This window comes from Primulina tabacum, chromosome 12 (assembly GCF_025594145.1).
Source record: "Primulina tabacum isolate GXHZ01 chromosome 12, ASM2559414v2, whole genome shotgun sequence".
In the NCBI taxonomy this organism is placed as follows: domain Eukaryota; kingdom Viridiplantae; phylum Streptophyta; class Magnoliopsida; order Lamiales; family Gesneriaceae; genus Primulina; species Primulina tabacum.
This window is the reverse complement of record NC_134561.1, coordinates 33,368,689-33,387,570: the sequence shown is the minus strand read 5'-3', so window position 1 is coordinate 33,387,570 and position 18,882 is coordinate 33,368,689. Positions and strand designations below refer to the sequence as shown.

The window sequence follows — 18,882 nt, the reverse complement described above, 5'->3', positions numbered from 1 at the left end:
AAATATTAATGACTTTGTTGTCATTGGCGTCGATTAGTCTTTTAAACCACATTTGTTGCCAAATTATTGTGGTGAATGGTTAAGTTTTCTACCACATATAAATAATTTTAAAGGTAATAAATCGATAATGTCAGCTCTGTATCAATATTGTAGATCAAATTTGATCAACGATAGTAGCTTAAATTTAGAAGTTGAGCGGTATACTTGGTGATCAAATCTTCAATTTCTCATTAAATCTATTCACGACGAAAAAATTACGGATGATTTATAAGAAAAATATTTTTGAGTTGCATGTAATTTAAAAAATAATAATCCATACTATTAAATTTCAGAAATTATGAGATATACCTCAAGAACTAGAAATCATGGATATTTTCTTTACTGATGACTAATTTCTTCTCAAATTTCTTATCATTGAAATTTTTATGTATAAAGAATAATAAGACTAGTTAGTTACTCATCGAACAAAAAAATATTACATTGACACCATATTTAGTGAAAAATGAAGACGTAATTTTCACCTTAAAAAAATCCAACAAAAAAATATTTATATAATATACAATCACCAATTAAAAATTAAATATTTTTATATTGTAACTTTAAATAATTAAAATAAAAATTTGTGTGAGACGGTCTCACGGGTTGTATTTTGTGAGACATATCTCTTATTTGGGTCATCAATGAAAAAAGTATTACTTTTTATGCTAAGAGTATTATTTTTTATTGCGAATATCGGTAGGGTTGAACCTTCTCATAGATAAAAATTCGTGAGACCGTCTTACAAGAGACTTAGTCAATAGTTAATTGGCCATGAGTTCAATAAGAGGCCCCCTCATGCATTAATATGCCCACTAATTAGTCAAACTTCCATACAAATAAGTAGCCAAATCATTACTCTATTTTGTGGACTATAATAAAATCCCAAGAGTTAAGAAATACCCTCAAAAATTAATCTTCAATCAGCACAAGACATGACGTTGAATGTCTAAGACAATATTATCATTATTATTATATTTTAAATTTAAGATACATAATTTGTAATTTGAGACACATTATTTCTCTATATTTGAGTATTTAAAATTTTATAACATTCTGGCCATATTTACTTAAAAAATATCGTTTATTAAATATACGCGGAAAATTTCATCTTTCAAAATTTTCTCATTCTTATCATAATACATTGCATTTATGTCAAATCAGGCTCGAGTTATTCGACACCGGAGTTCGAGTAATGATATTCGAGTTGAGTAAGTGAAGCGATTAATCAGATATTTTTTTAACATGTACTCAATCGCGACTTCCTCGTCAATTAAGAAGAAAACATGAAATATATAAATTTCCTTGAGTCTCGAGTAACTAATTTTGTATTACTAAAAACACATTTTCAATCTTCATAAAATCGTTATTAAATACATACTTATGAAAAAAATTCAAAGAAATAGTAAGAAAAATGTTTGGAGAACTAACAATTACTCGAATTCATTAAATAATAATTTTGGAACTCGATTTACCATATTTGTTCAAGCCTCGCAAGGCTATCTATGGTTGGATTTCAGCCGGAAAACTCGGCCACCTCGCAAGAAATATCAGCACCGCTCCGATGGGCATATTTATTGAGGCTTTGGTGAGAAAGAAACAAACAGTGTGTGACGATGAAAACATCGGGTGATGCATTACAATTTGTAACTAGAAACAAACTACTCCGTCTTCAATCCGAGGACCCTCAACCTCTTCGTCCACCGTAATAAATTTTTCTGCCTCACAAAACCAAAACCCAAATTTTGTTGGGGAAAAAGCCACGATTTTTGGTTGAGAGATATAGAAAAAAGCAAAAAAGAAATTATTTTTGATCGGTTTCTCTTTCCTTTCTCATCATTTGGTTTTCTTGTATGGAAGAATTAATGGCATTACGTTTCTCGAAAAAATACGAAGTCTTGTGCTTCTCGCAGCTTGGAGGGTTGCCTTTAAAAGGGTGCTTTCGAGTCTTTGTGGTTTTTTTTCTAGTGCAGAAAGTTGAGGCATTTGGAGGGTGAAAACGAGCTAGAATCTTGCTGAAGAATAACGAGTGAGTGTAGAAGGAGAAGAAAAGGAGAAAATGAAGAATAAATGCTGCCAAGAACCGAGGAAATCGTTCAAGGAGTCATTGAACGATATTGAAGCAGACGTCGAACATGCAAATGCCCTGTGAGTTTACATTTCGGCTACTGATTTTGTCTATTTTGGTTTTGATGGTGACCCTTCTTTTCTTGGCATGCACGTGTGTACTGAATATGTTTCAGTGAACTTGGGGATTTTTGTTCTGTTCTCTACTTATGCCAAATCTTTGGTTAAACTTTTAGAAATTGTTGTTTTAAACAGGTGGTATGAGCCCAGGTGAATTTTAACGTTGTTTATATTTAGTTTTACATGTATTTTGACTCAGTTGATTTTATTGTTTTTCCAATTTCTTGATCTATAATTTCACATTGGCGCAGCTAGTTGGAATGTGAAAGTTTACAGCTTTAATATTGGATAAGTTAAATGAATGCAAAATTATTGATGAAAGCTCTATTTTCTCTTATTTCGAGCTTTGATCATCTGATCAGGATGCATACTTAGAGATATGTGTTGCAAAATCTTTAGAGGAAAGAGGGTGTAGGGAGACAAGGGTTATTGCCTTTTGTGGTAACTGATATTGTATGAAATAAAGGTTTGTCCAATTCTGTTATAATATATTCGAGCAGCTGTATATAGCTTCCTATGGTTCCCACGAATTATTCTTTTTTATAAGTACTCACCGCCTCTCCTGCCTTGCTTCTCCTCTCATTAGTATTGTCGAGCGGCAATTTTATTTACACCTGATCATAATGTGGAGTGGTAATTGGACCTGTCATTCCTAATAGCTGCAATATGTAGAGGAATGACTATACTTTTAGGCCTCCTCGATAAATGTCCTTCATTTTTAGTTGGTATTGGCTGCAGAAAAATGATATAGCCTAAATATAAAGGGTTAAAATTGCCAAGGGCATTCCAAGAATCTTCTTGATCTTGAGTTCGAGGAACATGTACGGAATTCTGAGAAATGCATGAGAAAGAAAGCCTTATGTGCCATAACATTTATCCAAAATAGTGCGGAGGTGGGGCGCATAAACCTAACTTATATCTAGGATTGTCGTTGGGTGAGGATCTATGTTGTAGTGTCGGATGCTTTACGTCGAATCTTCCTTTCAAGTCAACTTCGTATTTTTGAAATGGATGGGAGTCGAATTATGGCAATTAAAGTGTTTGCTTTGTCTGCTGAATTTAAATCTGTTAATTGCGAATCTAGTTTTGTCGGAGCTGTGAATCATGACGATTACTGGCATCGACGCTAGCAGTTAAAATTGTTTATGCTCATTCCGTGTTTTGTTACGTCATTGCTATTTTTCTTTTGTTCGATATTATAGTGTGAATTCTTCCATTTCGTGTCAACTTCGTATTTGTGAAATGGACGGGACTCGAATTATGGCAATTAATGTGGTTGCTTTGTCAGCCGAATTTTAATATGTTAAATGGCGAATCTAGTTTTGTCGGCGCCGTACTTTGATGAATCATGACGATTACTGGCTTAGACACTAGCTGTCAAATTTTTTTAGTGCTCATTCTGTGTTTTGTTACGTCAGCACCGTTATTTTTGTTTCAATATAGTAGCAAGCCTTCATATTTGTGAAATGGATGGAAGACAAATTATGTCAATTAATGCGGTTGATTTGTCTGTTGAATTGAAATCTGTTAATATCGAATCTCATTTTGTCGGTGCTGAACTTGGGTGAATTATGACGATTACTGTCTTAGATGGTAGCTGCCAGAACTTGTTGATGCTCATTCCGTGTTTTGTTATGTTAATGCTATTTATTTTTGTTTCGATAGTATGATGTCAAAGTAGAAATAATGTCATGATTATTCACAGTGCTGCAGCAATTCCGGGAGCTAAGAGTGGTACTCGTCTGGAGATGAAATTGGTCTACAATGACATGGCGCCCCTCCTTTTGCATTTACTCCAATGGATGGAGTGTTCATGCTTGTGTTTCTCGCCAAGATATCTGAATCTTAGTTACATCCTTATTTGTAAGGTATGACGGCGTCGTTCTTCTATTATCCAACATATGTGTCACTTGCTGGTTAAAGCATATAAAAACATAAGCAAATTTGTTTCGAGTCGTTCATTTTCCATTTATATAGAACACTGTTTGATTTGCACGCCTCTTGCGTTGTAGGTGTACGAAGATGGAACACCAAAAATGTCAGCACATGCGAGGAAAGCATCTATTAATGACTTTTACGGTTGTCAGTTTATCTGTTTGCTTACTTCAGAAAAATATTTAGTTCAAGTATGCAGCTATTTTACAAGTTCTTGAAAAACAAACTTCAGGTATTATATTACCATCACTTGAGCAATTACATTCTGACATGGCGAAACTGGATGGCACTAATGCTGATAATCTTGTCTCGGAAAGCACTAGCAAGAAGAGACAGGACAAGGAAGGCGAATCTTCGAGCTCAGATCCTCTGAAAGATGGGGAATGTGGAATATGTTTAGTTTCTCAGGCCGAAATCGTCTTGCCTGATTGCTATCATTCAATGTGCTCAAAGTGCCACTATAAATGGTAACTCACACGATTTCTGAACATATTCCTGATGTTGATAAATGTCATCTCCTTCTCTGCCTAAATCCTCCATACTTTTCAGGATCTCAAGATCAGAATCCTGCCCCTTTTGCCGTGACAACCTACAAGGACTTGAGCCAATAGATTTATGGTACCTAACTAGCAAGGATGAAATTGCAGACCCTGCCACTATTTTTGCAGGAGACTTGCAGAATTTCTGTCTTTATATCAAGAACCTCCCTAAAGTTTTACCTGAGGTTATGTTCCTAAAGTATTATGAATACTTGATATGAAGTGAATGCGAAGAATGATGTATAGGAAGCCGACCTTTAATGTAATATATATATCGTCGGGTGAAGAAAGTTCGCTCTGGTATTGTGATATGTGTCAATGTGCCAAATATACATGTAATATATTTAACCGAATACTTGGTCAATGGAAGTTGAAGACTTGGTTATTTAATTTCAGTAGTTGCTTTGTATTAGTTTCCACACTCATCCAATCATGTACATAGTGGGGGCTTAGTGGGAAGAAATGCGTGGATATTTGTTTTAGACAATTTCTTTGCTTGTAAGATGTATAAGAATGATAAATGTAATAAAAAAAGTTATGGGAGAACAGTAAAAAAGATCTCCGTCCTTCTAATTCTTTCTTCTTCGTTGTCCTCCTAAAATTCTTCGTATCATATTGTAATAACCAAGCTTCGTCTATGCGGTGTTCATGAATATACCTTTAATGTATCTATCAATAAAACAATAATACTATCTAAGTTGCACCTCTATTTTGAATGCAAATGATCTTGACAATGTGTTTGCTATTTGGCCTGTAAGTTGCCATTGATCTTTAGATGCTTAGATAGCTGCTTTTCCACAGTTTATGAATCACATGCAGGTGTTTTTCGGTGATTGTAGGCTTTACGACTGCTAAACTAACCTGCAGTACGCCTGTATAAATAGTTACATACCTTACCGGAGTTCCTTGGGTTGAAAGAGAACGGTGTACGAGTGTGATTGTTGGAGCTTTCATGCTATTTGCTCGGTTGTATTTGTGTTAAATGTTTTATACAGCTATGTTCTTGTTGTCTGGAGCAGAAAAAAAATGCTATGGGCGATGTGCATGCAATGTGGCAGATCACCAGGGAGTTCCCTTACCTTTGTGCTGATCTAGTATGGCTATAGATCTGGTGCTGGCCACAACCTTACACCTTCCCTCGTCTCTCTCGAGGCAAGGTCGATCCTTCTAGTGCTTGGTACGGCGTTATGTCTAAATCGAACCATTATATATATTTTATTTTCCAATCAAATTGAAATATCTGCAGAGATCAAGGAAGTGTGGGGTGATCTCAGAAGTATCATAATTCATGCAGAAACATTCAAGATCTATAAAAAAGTAAGTTGTGCTGCAAAGAGAAAGATTCGAAAATATCAAATGTCATATAGGTTTAAAGAAAAAGAGTTCAAATTACATGCAATCCACTCTCGTTCAAAGTATTTTTATACACTCTTTCAAGATCTCATCTTGTTGATCTGGTTCAGAGCAGGTTGGAAGATATTGTACAGAACCCAAAGAATCGCAGGTGTGATGACGAACAACAACAGCTGGCCCCTGCTGTCGGACACGGCCTCTCCAATCACAGCCATTTCACCGGCGGCGGAGGCGTCCGCCGGGTAGAGGAGCCCGGAGGCGGCGAGACCTCCTAGCCCGAGCCCAACGATCACCCCTTTGGAGCTGGTCATCTTGTTGATCTGATTGAGCGCCGGCTGCAAGATGTTGTAGAGAACCCAGAGTATGGCAGGGATAATCGGGATCAGAAGGGCCAACCCACGGTTGTCCCCGTCGGCTATCTCCGCCAGCTGCTGGACAGCGAGGGCGGGCTCCGCGGCGGAGAGGGTGGAGAATATGGCTCCGGCTAAAGCGGTACCGGTGAGTGCTGCAGTGTTCTCCGGCAGCTTGGGGAGCTTTTGCAGGGAGAGAAGAGAGACGGCCGGCTTCGTGGGTTTGCAGAAGGGGTTGAAGGACTTCGTGGTGTGGCATTTAGCGCCGAGCATCGCCATTGTTGTAGCCATTGTAGCTGCCGCCATTGTTGAGTGATTCTTCTGCTCTCCTTTGTCAAAGATTGGTACAGTGGAATGCTGAAGATTCTGCTGTTCTTGGAGAATTTGGTTGGAGGATGAAGCCAAGGAGGAAATTTTGGGACCAATGAGAGCGTGACAGCTGGATTTACTCTTATCCAAAGGGTGTGTTCGTGGGATATATACCTCATATTATATAATCCAAACAATTCCTCATCTTCATGTTTTGTGTTTTCTTCTGAAAAAAATATCTTGATATTTGTAGATTTAAAATATATTTTATAAGATCTAATGCGTCATAACAGATGGTAAAAGTATTATTTAAATATTTTAAATTGTACAACAGCTCAATCACCATATTTCGACAGTTATAACTGTCTAGCATGGACAATTATTTCACCAAACAATCACTCTCTCAATCATTGTATTCTTTATAATAAATAAGAATCGAACATGTGACATTGACTATGATATTAATTATAGATGCGAGCGATTGTCGTTTTATTAAAAATTATAACTGATCGTAATATTGCAACTTAATATTTTAAATCGTACGACAATTCAAACATTATATATCGGTTGTAATATTCAGTGTGAGCCCCAAATACTGAACGTATAATATAACATATTTATAATACGACTATAAATAAAAAAACATAATAGCGGAAGCGTTACTACAGTTTATTTATTCATAGCATGACGTCAAATGAACGTTTTTCTACACAATCATACTTTATTTTATTTTACAACGCATTACAACACAATCTACTAGTTTAACACATTGTTTGTTTTTCCTCCGGTTGTGGCTCTGATTCCCCTCTATGTGTGTGTGTGTGTATATATATATGTGTGTGTGTGTGTATATATGTGTATAAAAAATGAATCATGATGATATCCCGAGTTTGATCAATATGTTAGAAGATTCTAAAATGAAAGAGAATTGAAGTATTACGTCATGACTGTCCCGATTCTAGAGTGGATATGCAGGCTAAAGAGGTGGCTCCCACCATTATTTGATGTAACCCTTTTCTCCACATACTCATGTAGAATATGTACCATCAATTAATACGAGCCAAGGTGAACTCACTATTCCGTACTCAAGTCACGTTATTCAGATGAACCATATATCTGGATTTGAACCTGTTGTTCATTATATTCACTTTCCGGGCTTAAGCCACGTTGTCCAAAGGACTAGAAATCCGGTTCGACGACCGTTGTCCCGGCTTTATTCATTCAATCATTTAATCATTCATTCAGTAATAGTCGGTCGGTAACAAATAAGAAATTAATAAATTCAATATGAAATACAATATGATAAATAAATAAGAAATACATGATATGATGCAATATATATGAATCAAGCAGTAGTTATCAAATCATACGATAAATTCCAAGCTGAATACCAAACATATCATAAAATCAATGATAAACCTCACGTTTCCATCTTACACATTGATTTGCTTTGATAATTCAATTGCTTCAATATTCCTATGTTCATCAATTTTATGATAATTTACATGTTAGTAAGATTTTTCGAGAATTAATTTGTCTAAGTTCAGATTTTGATAAAATTTGGTGTTTTGATACACTTTAAAATTACAAAAAAAATCATAATATTTCGAAATTAATTCCAAAAATTCTGAAATTTTCACATCAGGTGTATTTTGTAAAATTCTATAACTTTTGTATAGACATTTTTTTTCTAATTCCAAACTCATTCTACCCAGATAGTAAATTTTCGGGCTGCTTGACTATGGGTATTTCCGGCCCAAAAAAAAGACTTGCTCTACCGTTTCTTGCCATTGACTGAACCTTGAGCATACTTGAGATCATGTTCAACATTTTCCATTCTATACTCAAGTTCAAAAAACAATGTACATGATTGAAATCCAGAAACATCAAAATTGAAGATAACCATTACAAAACTTTGTGGATCTTGATTTTGTATTTCTTTAAAAAATTCATAGACTAGTTCAGAAGCTTTAAAATTTGAAAATCTAGTATAGAACAAGTGCAGAAACCTTCGGACATAAAAATTCCGGCCATGGCGCGTGGTGATGATGTCGATGCCATGCGCGGTGGAGATATTACTGGAAGACCCCATTCATCAAGATCTACAACTTTTGTATACAAATTTTCCGAAAGTAACAACATATTTTGCCCAAATTTGAATTTTAAAAATGGATGGTTAACAACTTTGCTACCAGAAAATAATAGCTTCCGATGACTTTCCGGCCATTTTTCCGACATTTCTAGATTCTACTCAACCTAAATAACAACTTTTATGTTATAAACGAACCTTGACTAAAGCATTAAGCAAAAGTTTCAAGTGCATGAACATGCAATCAAAAATTGTTATTCTTGGAAATATACATTTGTAGATTCTCATTTTTTTTAATTTTTTTGAAGTAATCCGTGAATCATTTTGCTACACCTCCTGCGCCAACTTGTTTTTGGGTATGATAGGAAGTTTAGTTAATTTTTCCAGAATTTTTGAACATTGATTACTAATTTTCAAATATTTATCTCATTTCTTGACATTTTCTCTCCATTTTTTTCTTCTCTCATTTTACTAATTTTTTTCTACACGAATTTTGTTATTTTGCTGATGGCATGACGGTATTTATAGGAAAATTTAATTGAAGAGAGAATGTCAAGTGTCTAAGGTGATTGACACCTCTCATTTATATCCACTAGTAGAAGCAATATATATATATATATAATTTAAATTTATTACGAATAATAATTATACTATTATAGATGAGGTAGTTACATTCAGTAAGGACAATTTATTGCACCCAACCCACCATACTCAAAATGGTGAAATTATATATCGCAATAAAAATATCGATTATTTTTAAATGACGCATATTGTTCTTTAACCAGTCAGATAACGTGAATTATCGATATGCAACTCTAGTAGTCATGTTCGAAACTATTGATGTTAAATATCTCAAATCACTATCTTATTCAAAACTCGACAACATGCATTATTTTATGATAACTTGATACATAATTTCATATAATTTCAACTTAAAAATATGACTTTCTTATTTTTTTTAAAAAAAAAACATCATTTTATGTTTTAAACTATATTTTTGTAAATGATTAGGCCATGGATTAAACAAAAAGTGAATAATAAATTTGAAAAATTATTAAATATTTAACTTCCTATGAGGCATGTGGTCATGTTCATTTTTTGTAATCTTGTGATAAATATTTATTTTCTATTATAATGAATTAATACTCCTCATTATTTTTTTACGATATCATAGAGCAATTTTGGGCCTCCTAAAGCCTTATGCATATCCAATATTCCAATCATATATTTTATAATATGCAAAAATTTATTCAAAAATATTTCAACTAAAAATTAATTTTCATTACATTGAACACAACAAGACCACATACAATAAATAATAACCCATGATGTCCTCCCTATGTATCAATTTAGAAGAAGAATGAGCCAGCAACTGCGACCGCGACACCGACAACGGTGGCGGCTTCGAGCGTAACGGCACCGCTACCAGGCGAGGGGGCAGGGGTGGTAGCAGTTGGGACATCAGGGAAGGCACCAGCTGAAACTGGCCCTCCAACGGGTGCTGCATCAACACCACCAACACTGTTACCCACCACAGTCTCGTCAAATGGGTCGGGAGCATCCCCAGTGTTGGCGGCTGGTGCGTCTGCATCGGAGGAGGCCGAGGTCATCCCCACGGCGGCGAAAAAGATCATAGCAATAATGAGAAGTACTTGTCGTGCCATTTTTTTGCATGAATTTTTCTTGGGGTTGGTTTTCTGTTTGGGGTGAAGGGTTAATATAGGAGAATGGGTGGTGTTTGATTCTTGGGTGGCCATGCAATGTATTCTTTAACCACAAATATATATAACAAAGGAATCCAAGTCCACAATTTTTCTGGAGTAGATAAATAATAATAATATTTTTTAAAAGGCAAAAACTTGCGTGAGACTGTCTCACGGGTCGTATTTTGTGAGACATATCTCTTATTTGGGTCATCCATGAAAAGTATTATTTTTCATGCTAAGATTATTACTTTTTATTGTGAATATCGGTAGTGTTGACCCATCTCACAGATAAATATTCGTAAAACCGTCTCACAAGAGACATATTTTTTTTTTAAAAAAAAAGCTTTGAAATTAGCATGATGTATGGAAGCATGTCTCTATATTTTTAACATGCAAGGCCAATCCAATAATTCTCTATAATATTACCCAACAAATAAAAAAATAAAAATAATTCTCTATAATAATCCACCAATAATAATTGAGCCCAAATTTATCAAAAATCACAACTACATATTCCCCAAACTACCCCTACTCCTTGGTCAGAAGTCACTTTCACGAAAAAGATCCCTGTCGAGGCTGCAAACCCATTTCTGTCATTTTTTCTGACCATTTCCATAATTACCGTTTCACCCCTACCACCTAGCATAATTCCAATCACTACCTTTGCGATCGCATCCCACACTGCGCACGTTAGCTGTCTCCGCAATCATTATGCCTAACAAGAGCCATGAGCCATGCTTTTAAACCCCACAAAACAACGCACCCTCCGCTTAACCTACGCCCCCACCCCTCCAACACAGTCCACGTCACTGAATTTTGCTACTGAATCGATCCCCGAATTCGACTGCAGCTATACATACACCGTCCTGTATCTATAGTTGTATATGCTCGCACATGTATGGTAGTACGGCATTCTCATTGTTATCTGCTCTTGCAATTGTTTCGCCCGGAATCTTATGCAATATTTGCTCCGAAGCTTCGGAATCGTTGCTCGATCGATCTACGATCGGGTGAGAAAATTCGTTTGCGGAGCACACATTTTCTGGAACTGACTCGCTGGAGGTTTGCGGATCGGTGCGTATGTCGCATTGTCAATTATGAGCTGGTTTTCTCACTTTTGATTGGTGATAAGCATGAATCCGCTTTGCTGCATTGCTCCCGTGTCAGTTGAGAAGGATCGAGCTGGATTGAGACCTCAAACCCTAAGTCAGGAGTTGGTCTTCGATGATATTGTTGTTTATGATAGTAGCAACAATGCGGGTATCAATCAGGTGAGATACAGCTCGAGGCGGAGTTTTTCGATCGGGAATGATGTTCTGGCTGCGGTTGGAGGTGGCGGAGCAGTTGCTTTGGCGAAGGAAAGATGCGATGAGAATGTTGAAACGAAGAGCTGTGTCGGGGTTTTGTATAAGTGGGTGAATTATGGGAAAGGGTGGAGGGCTAGGTGGTTTGTGTTGGAAGATGGTGTTCTGTCGTATTACAAAGTTCATGGGCCGGATAAAATCGTGGTTGGTAATGGAAGAGAGAATGGTGTAAAAGTGATTGGGGCGGAGAGTTTTAGGTACATTAGGAAGTGTAATCTTGGTAGTGGGAGTTGTAATGGTAATTTCGGAAATGGGTTTGGGTCAGGGAAGCAGTGGAAGCCATTCGGGGAAGTACACTTGAAGGTCAGTTGATTTCTTTTGTTTGTTTTTTAGTTTTTTTATTGTTTATTGATGACATGAGGTTTTGATTTGTGATTTGTGGTGCATTTGTATTTTTATGATTATGATGAAATGGTGTATAGAAGGTAATGACGCAATGAACTAGTTGATGTACTGTGGAAAAGTGTGAACTTACTTGTTAACACTGCATTTAAAAATTTGAAGTACCGATCTGTGGGGATGTAATTTTACAAGAGATTTTCTCCCCACAGAAGTTATGGTCTAGAAGTAGGCACGAGGAATTTCGGTGTTGCACTGCGGCTGCAATTATTGGGTTAACGCTAAAACTCAGAGATACTATATAGTCTCTGTTTCTACTGTGCGGGCAATTGAAGTTTTTATGTCTGGTCTCTTACTGTTAGGATTATGTGGTTCTTACCTGTTAGTGACTGGTGTATGAGGTCGAAGATAAAAGAATGCGTTTGAAGTTGAGAAAACTTAATTTGAATCTGTTGTCAACTTTATAAGTTCATATTTTAGCTTGATGATTCCATAAATTTACACTAGCCATCATCTTGAGCAGGTTTCTTCAGTTCGGGCCAGCAAGTCAGATGACAAAAGGCTTTCCATATTCTCAGGGACAAGAACTCTTCATCTGCGATGTGAATCAAAAGAAGACAGAGCCTCATGGATTGAAGCACTTCTGGTTGCTAAAGATAAATTCCCTAGACTATTGACAAGTAGCGACCTAGCAAGTTCGGAAGAATTCATTGTTTCAACAGAGAAGCTGCGAGCACGGTTAATACAGGATGGCATCAGTGAGACAGTAGTTAAAGATTGTGAGTCTATAATGCTGGGTGAGCTTTCTGAGATTCAGAATCGGTTAAGAACCCTTCAACTCAAACATATATTGCTGCTGGATACGTTGAGGCGACTGGAGGTGTATACTTTATCCTGAGATTCTGGATTCATTTTTCTAGGAAATTATTTTTCCTCTTTTCATCTAGAATGGTTATTGAAATTCACTTGATATTACTCTAATGGGACATATTATGGATTTGGAATTTTATTACCAATCGATTTCCTGTAGAGCTCAAATGCCTATTTATTTTTTGGTTGTTACAAATTGATGCACATGTCTCTTGAAAATGATACTGTCCCATTCTTAGACCATTTAAGGACATTGGTATCTCTTATTTTGTTCTGCAGACAGAGAAAATTGAATTGGAAACAACTGTTGTTGATGAGACGAAGGGACGGGATTCTTGCAGTGGACAAGGGAATAGAAGGTTTAGCGGTCAGTTGAGTTTTCATTCTAACAAGATTGTTTGGTTGTGTTGCAATGACTGCGACATGATTTGTCACGCCAAATTTGTTTTTGTGGACAGTACTATCAGCTAATTATTGTTGCGTTTGACTGTTGCAGATTTCTATTCAGTTTTGTCAGAGGGTAGCGGAAGTGACTCAGATGCAGATATTGGAAGTAGATATGGAGGAGATGTTGAAACAGATGAAGACGAAGGAATCTTTTTTGACACAAATGATTTTTTGTCTGCAGAGTCTCTAAGAAGTGCTTCATATCGAAGTAGAGAGAATTCAGTTTATCCTTGTGAAACAGACTTTTACTTTTCTGGTCGTTTAGGAGAAATTGGAATGGGAACAAAGGAAATTGAATTTCCATACGTCAGGAGAAGGGATAATTTACCAGAACCGAAGGAGAAAGAGAAGCCAGTTGGGTTATGGTCAATAATTAAGGATAACATCGGCAAAGATTTGTCAGGTGTTTGCCTTCCTGTTTACTTCAATGAGCCTCTATCCTCATTGCAAAAATGCTTTGAAGATTTGGAACATTCGTATCTAGTTGACCAAGCACTGGAATGGGGAAAACAGGTTAGGTTCGATCTGTGCTTGTGTTTTTGGTGAAGGAATTTCCTTACATGATTATTTACTCCTGTTAGCTGCATATACTTTGATTTGTTGATTTTGGTATAATATTTTGATTTCTGAAGAATTTTCTGCCGAATGAAATTCAACTCCTCTGTCCATATTATAGCCTTTTGCATCTGAAATTGTCATAGAAAATTGTTACTCTTTCTGGTACTTGTGGTTTGTGACCGTAAATTGTTACCATGCCATCAACGTGAAATCCTGCCTATTCTTTACTAAGTGAGTTGCCTGAACAAATAGACTTGGTTCAGTGAGTAGGTTACAGGTAATAACAAATATCACATTAATACTGAATATGTTTTTAACAGTTTAAGAAATACTAAGCAATGTATTTTAAGATATGGCCTGAAAGTGTGTTAGTTTTGAAATCCAATATTTATTTCATACTGCTATTGGTTTGTCAACTTTATGTACGACTGAAAATTTTTCCTTCTGCAGGGAAATGATTTGATGAGAATTTTAAATGTAGCAGCTTTTGCAGTGTCGGGCTATGCCTCAACTGAAGGCAGGCAATGCAAACCTTTCAATCCTCTCCTTGGCGAAACCTATGAGGCTGACTATCCTGATAAGGGTTTAAAATTCTTCTCTGAAAAGGTTGCTCCTGCTTCCGACAAAAACTTCCCCTAATTAGTGATTGTTCTGTTATTTAACACTTTCATTGTTGGGTTTTTATGCCTGTTTTGGTTGTCACAATCAACTATAAATGTTGAATGGAGGGAAGAGCCGTTCTCTAAATGTCCATTGACACAACAGATTACACCAATCTAGGTTTAAGAAAGTTTTGTCAATTGCATGTGTACTGTGTTTCAGGTGAGTCATCATCCAATGATTGTGGCTTGTCACTGTGAAGGCAGAGGTTGGAAGTTTTGGGGAGATTCTAATCTTAAAGGAAAGTTCTGGGGTCGTTCCATCCAGCTTGATCCCGTGGGGACATTGACGCTGCAGTTTGAAGACGGTGAGACATTTCAGTGGAGCAAAGTCACTACTTCTATTTACAACATCATAATTGGTAAAATCTACTGTGACCACTATGGCACCATGCGCATCAAAGGCAGTGGAAATTATTCTTGCAAGCTTAAATTCAAGGAGCAGTCTATCATAGACCGAAATCCACATCAGGTAAATATTTCTAGTGTCAAGCATAAAGAAATGAAGCTAATGTTCTGGCCAATCTGTTGGACTTTGCATTCCATTTTAATATCCCCTTTCACATCAAAATGTAAAAGCAATGAAAAACACTCTTAAAATGGGAATGACTCTTTCTTTTTATTTTTTTTACTCTATCCTAAACTGTACTAACCTAGCACCTGCACATCAAATCAGTAGTAGAAAAGCTGTGTCATCCCATGACTGCACACTTCGCAGATGTATACACTGCATTGAATTTACCCCATATTATTGAGAACTTATGTTTGGATAATTTTTCTCCACTGTCTTGGAATCTGTCGTTTTATGGTTGATGATACAGTGATTTGTAAACAAATTTATTGAGCAGGTTCATGGTTTTGTGCAAGACAATAGGACCGGAGAGAAGGTTGCTGTGTTGCTGGGTAAGTGGGATGAGGCAATGTATTATGTTATGGGAGATCCAAGTACCAAGCCAAAGGATTTCGATCCAATGACTGAAACAGTGTTGCTATGGGAAAGGGATAAGTCTATGACCAAGACAAGATATAATCTCACACCATTTGCCATATCTTTGAATGAGTTGACAAATGGTTTAAGGGAGCTGCTGCCGCTTACAGACTCGAGGTTGCGACCCGACCAAAGACATTTAGAGAATGGGGAATATGAGCTTGCAAACGCAGAGAAGCTTAGACTTGAACAACTGCAGAGACAGGTACATGCTAGATACCAAGATAGACCACCCTCCTTAACTTGCTTCCATCTTTAGTTCACATCAATATACACTCCATTGACTTTGTGACATTTTGGAGATCCCAGTTCCAACCCATTCACTTTATCTCAAGTTAAAATTAAATTGTCATGATTTTTTCATGTAGGCGAGGAAGATGCAAGAGAGAGGCTGGCAACCAAAATGGTTCGCAAGGGACGAAGATGGTTGTTATCGCTATGTGGGTGGATACTGGGAAGCAAGGGAAGCCCGTAATTGGGGTAGCATCCCTGATATATTCCGGCAGCCCTGTGATCTCCCTGTTTGTGTAACAGAAGAGTGAACTATTGGTTCCCATTGTCATTTGAATTGTTCGAAGGTTTCCAAGAAAAACCGATCTCATCCGGAAGCGTAAAAAAGGTTAAAAAGAAAAGGAAATATGTCAAGATCAGAAATTTTGAAAAGCTCATTCAAGATCACAGGCGCCTGTCAGAATTTTTAAGCGTGTCCTGTAATTTAATTTCATCTATGGCACAACGGATGGGTTAGTACTAAAGGCATGTATCACCTTGTACAATTTTCTTCCCTAGTGAAATCAATGAATCCATATAATAAAAAAAAGCTTGGTTCAAATTAATGAGCCAGAATTGATGGTTTTAAAGTGAGAATTTATCCTGGGAGTCATAATATATGTAGCAGTATTTGGTGCATAGTATCTGATAATCATGGATGTGGATGAATAATGAGTGAAAAATAACAGTTGGTGATTCATGTAGTATGATTAATAATTTGGTATTTGGTGTATGAGTTGAGCAATCACCAATCCTTTTATCAACCACTCAGCCCGCATACACAATTTTTTTCATGTGTATATATATACTTGTGTGTACATTAGAATTATTCAAGTTTAAAAGTTTAAAAAATAAAAACAGTTAAAATCATATAAAGTGCAAGAAATAATTGTTTAATCAAAGTTTGATGGTTTTTATGGCTCAATTACTCATAAAGAAAGTAGGAACCTTTTTTTTTCGAGAAGAATAAAGTTAGAATTTTAATCGATCAAACATGTAACATATGTATGTCTAACTCTTTTTCGTATAATTTTGAGTGGAAACTTTTTTTAATATTTGATTAGTTACCACAATATACTGTCAGTATTTATTTTATTTTTGACGTTTCTGATGTTACAGTGAAAAATAGGTGGCATAATTGTGGAATAAAAAATGAAAAATTCTCCCGCGATAATTCTTTAATCGTTAGACAAAAAATTTAAGATAAGAGAACTGAATCGCTATTTCATCACAAAAAAAAAAATCAGTAAATTCTCCGTGCAATAAGTAATCCATAAATGGTTCTAAATTCCCAAATTTCATTATGAAATGTTAAAGATTCAAATAATAAAGGCAAAAACTTGTGTGAGACTGTAACGATCCATTACAGGCCAAGTGGACCGCCCATACGGCCCACTGCCCCGATCGACCCAAGGCTATCCCGATCTTGGGCTCCCTCAAAGGGGCCTTTTCCCTCACGGGCTTTCCATAGGCGTCGTACAGGTTACTCATAGGATCTCCCCCTCCCTACCAAGGGGTTTCTTTCGCCTCCCCAGGACTCGATCCCATGACCTATAGGATAAGTACATTGATATCAAGAGTCCTGATACTAATTGAGCTAGTAGCCTTAACGACCATGGGCTATCCCGATCTTGGGCTCCCTCGGAGGCCTTGTCCCATCTTGGGTTCCCACTCGGCCCTCTTCCCTCACGGGCTTTCCACATGCGTCATTACTCATAGGACTCTCCACATCAGGTTGGTGGAGTGATACCTCCCCAAGTCTCGAACCCATGACCTCCTGGCATAAGTACATAGTTCAAAGAGACTTGGTACCAGTTGGACGCCTTTTATTGTAACGACCATGGGCTATCCCGATCTTGGGCTCCCTCAGGGGCCTTGTCCCATCTTGGGTTCCCTCTGTGTCCTTTTCCCTCACGGGCTTTCCACATGCGCCATTACTCATAGGACTCTCCACACCAGGTTGGTGGAGTGTTACCTCCCCAAGTATCGAACCCATGACCTCCTGGTATAAGTACATAGTTCAAAGAGACTTGGTACCAGTTGAGCTACTAGCTGAATTGGTCTTGATATCAATGTACTTATCCTATAGGTCATGGGATCGAGTCCTGGGGAGGCGAAAGAAACCCCTTGGTAGGGAGGGGGAGATCCTATGAGTAAACCGTACGACGCCTATGGAAAGCCCGTGAGGGAAAAGGCCCCTTTGAGGGAGCCCAAGATCGGGATAGCCTTGGATCGATCGGGGCAGTGGGCCGTATGGGCGATCCACTGGGCCTGTAATGGGTCGTTACAATAAAAGACGCCTTTGAGGGAGCCCAAGATCGGGATAGCCTTGGGTCGATCGGCAGAGACCGTCTCACGAGTCGTATTTTGTGAAACGAATCTTTTATTTGGGTCATCCATGAAAAAATATTACTTTTTATGCTAAGAGTATTACTTTTTATTGTGAATATCGGTAAAGTTGACCTGTGTCACAGATAAAGATTCGTGAGACCGTCTCATAAAAAACCTACTCAATAATAAATGTAAAGGAGGAATACAAAAATTTTATTTAATACATAATTGAGCCTGTATGTTTCCTTCCATCCTAATAAGAGTGCATCAGATTGAAAAAGCCGAAGAAGCTTATACTCATTTTGCCTTTTTAATAAAAACATTTTAAAAAACTGGACTTTTCTCCAATCCACCACGGGAGCTAGGAATATAAACTTGCAGTATCAGACAAAAAACAGAAATTACAACAGAAACTTCTAAAAAAATAATAGCATTTATTATCGAACAAGATATAAATATCAATTATCAGCAAAAACTTGCAAAACGTTATTTATAAAAATAAAAAAGAAGGGAAAAAAACACTTGCAAAAAGTACAAAACTAAATGCGAGAC

The 18,882-nt window shown here is 36.9% G+C and overlaps 3 protein-coding genes across 5 annotated transcripts; 2 read left to right on the top strand and 1 right to left on the bottom strand.

Annotated features, from left to right (window-relative positions):
- The first annotated feature begins 1,480 nt into the window (after window positions 1-1,480).
- On the top strand, window positions 1,481-6,625 carry LOC142520654 (E3 ubiquitin-protein ligase AIRP2-like). Of its 3 annotated transcripts, XM_075623730.1 has the most exons (7): window positions 1,483-2,184; window positions 3,929-4,091; window positions 4,236-4,302; window positions 4,391-4,625; window positions 4,708-5,450; window positions 5,537-5,881; window positions 5,952-6,625. In XM_075623730.1, exons 1-5 carry the CDS (start codon window positions 2,096-2,098, stop codon window positions 4,916-4,918), a joined length of 765 nt encoding a protein of 254 aa, XP_075479845.1. In that variant the 5' UTR covers window positions 1,483-2,095; the 3' UTR covers window positions 4,919-5,450; window positions 5,537-5,881; window positions 5,952-6,625. The 3 variants fall into 3 exon arrangements, with proteins under 3 accessions (XP_075479846.1, XP_075479845.1, XP_075479844.1); XM_075623731.1 differs by having other exon boundaries at window positions 1,481-2,184; window positions 3,937-4,091; window positions 4,708-5,881; XM_075623729.1 differs by having other exon boundaries at window positions 4,708-5,881.
- Window positions 6,038-6,769, bottom strand: LOC142520655 (photosystem II reaction center proteins PsbY, chloroplastic-like). The gene has a single exon (XM_075623733.1). It carries the CDS (start codon window positions 6,704-6,706, stop codon window positions 6,131-6,133), a length of 576 nt encoding a protein of 191 aa, XP_075479848.1. The 5' UTR covers window positions 6,707-6,769; the 3' UTR covers window positions 6,038-6,130.
- Window positions 6,770-11,241: 4,472 nt separating this feature from the next.
- LOC142520500 (oxysterol-binding protein-related protein 1D-like) lies at window positions 11,242-16,600 on the top strand. Its single transcript, XM_075623493.1, has 8 exons — window positions 11,242-12,171; window positions 12,731-13,087; window positions 13,357-13,444; window positions 13,574-14,037; window positions 14,533-14,688; window positions 14,905-15,213; window positions 15,590-15,934; window positions 16,098-16,600. The coding sequence occupies exons 1-8, from the start codon at window positions 11,638-11,640 to the stop codon at window positions 16,269-16,271; spliced, it is 2,427 nt and encodes an 808-aa protein (XP_075479608.1). The 5' UTR covers window positions 11,242-11,637; the 3' UTR covers window positions 16,272-16,600.
- Window positions 16,601-18,882: the final 2,282 nt, after the last annotated feature.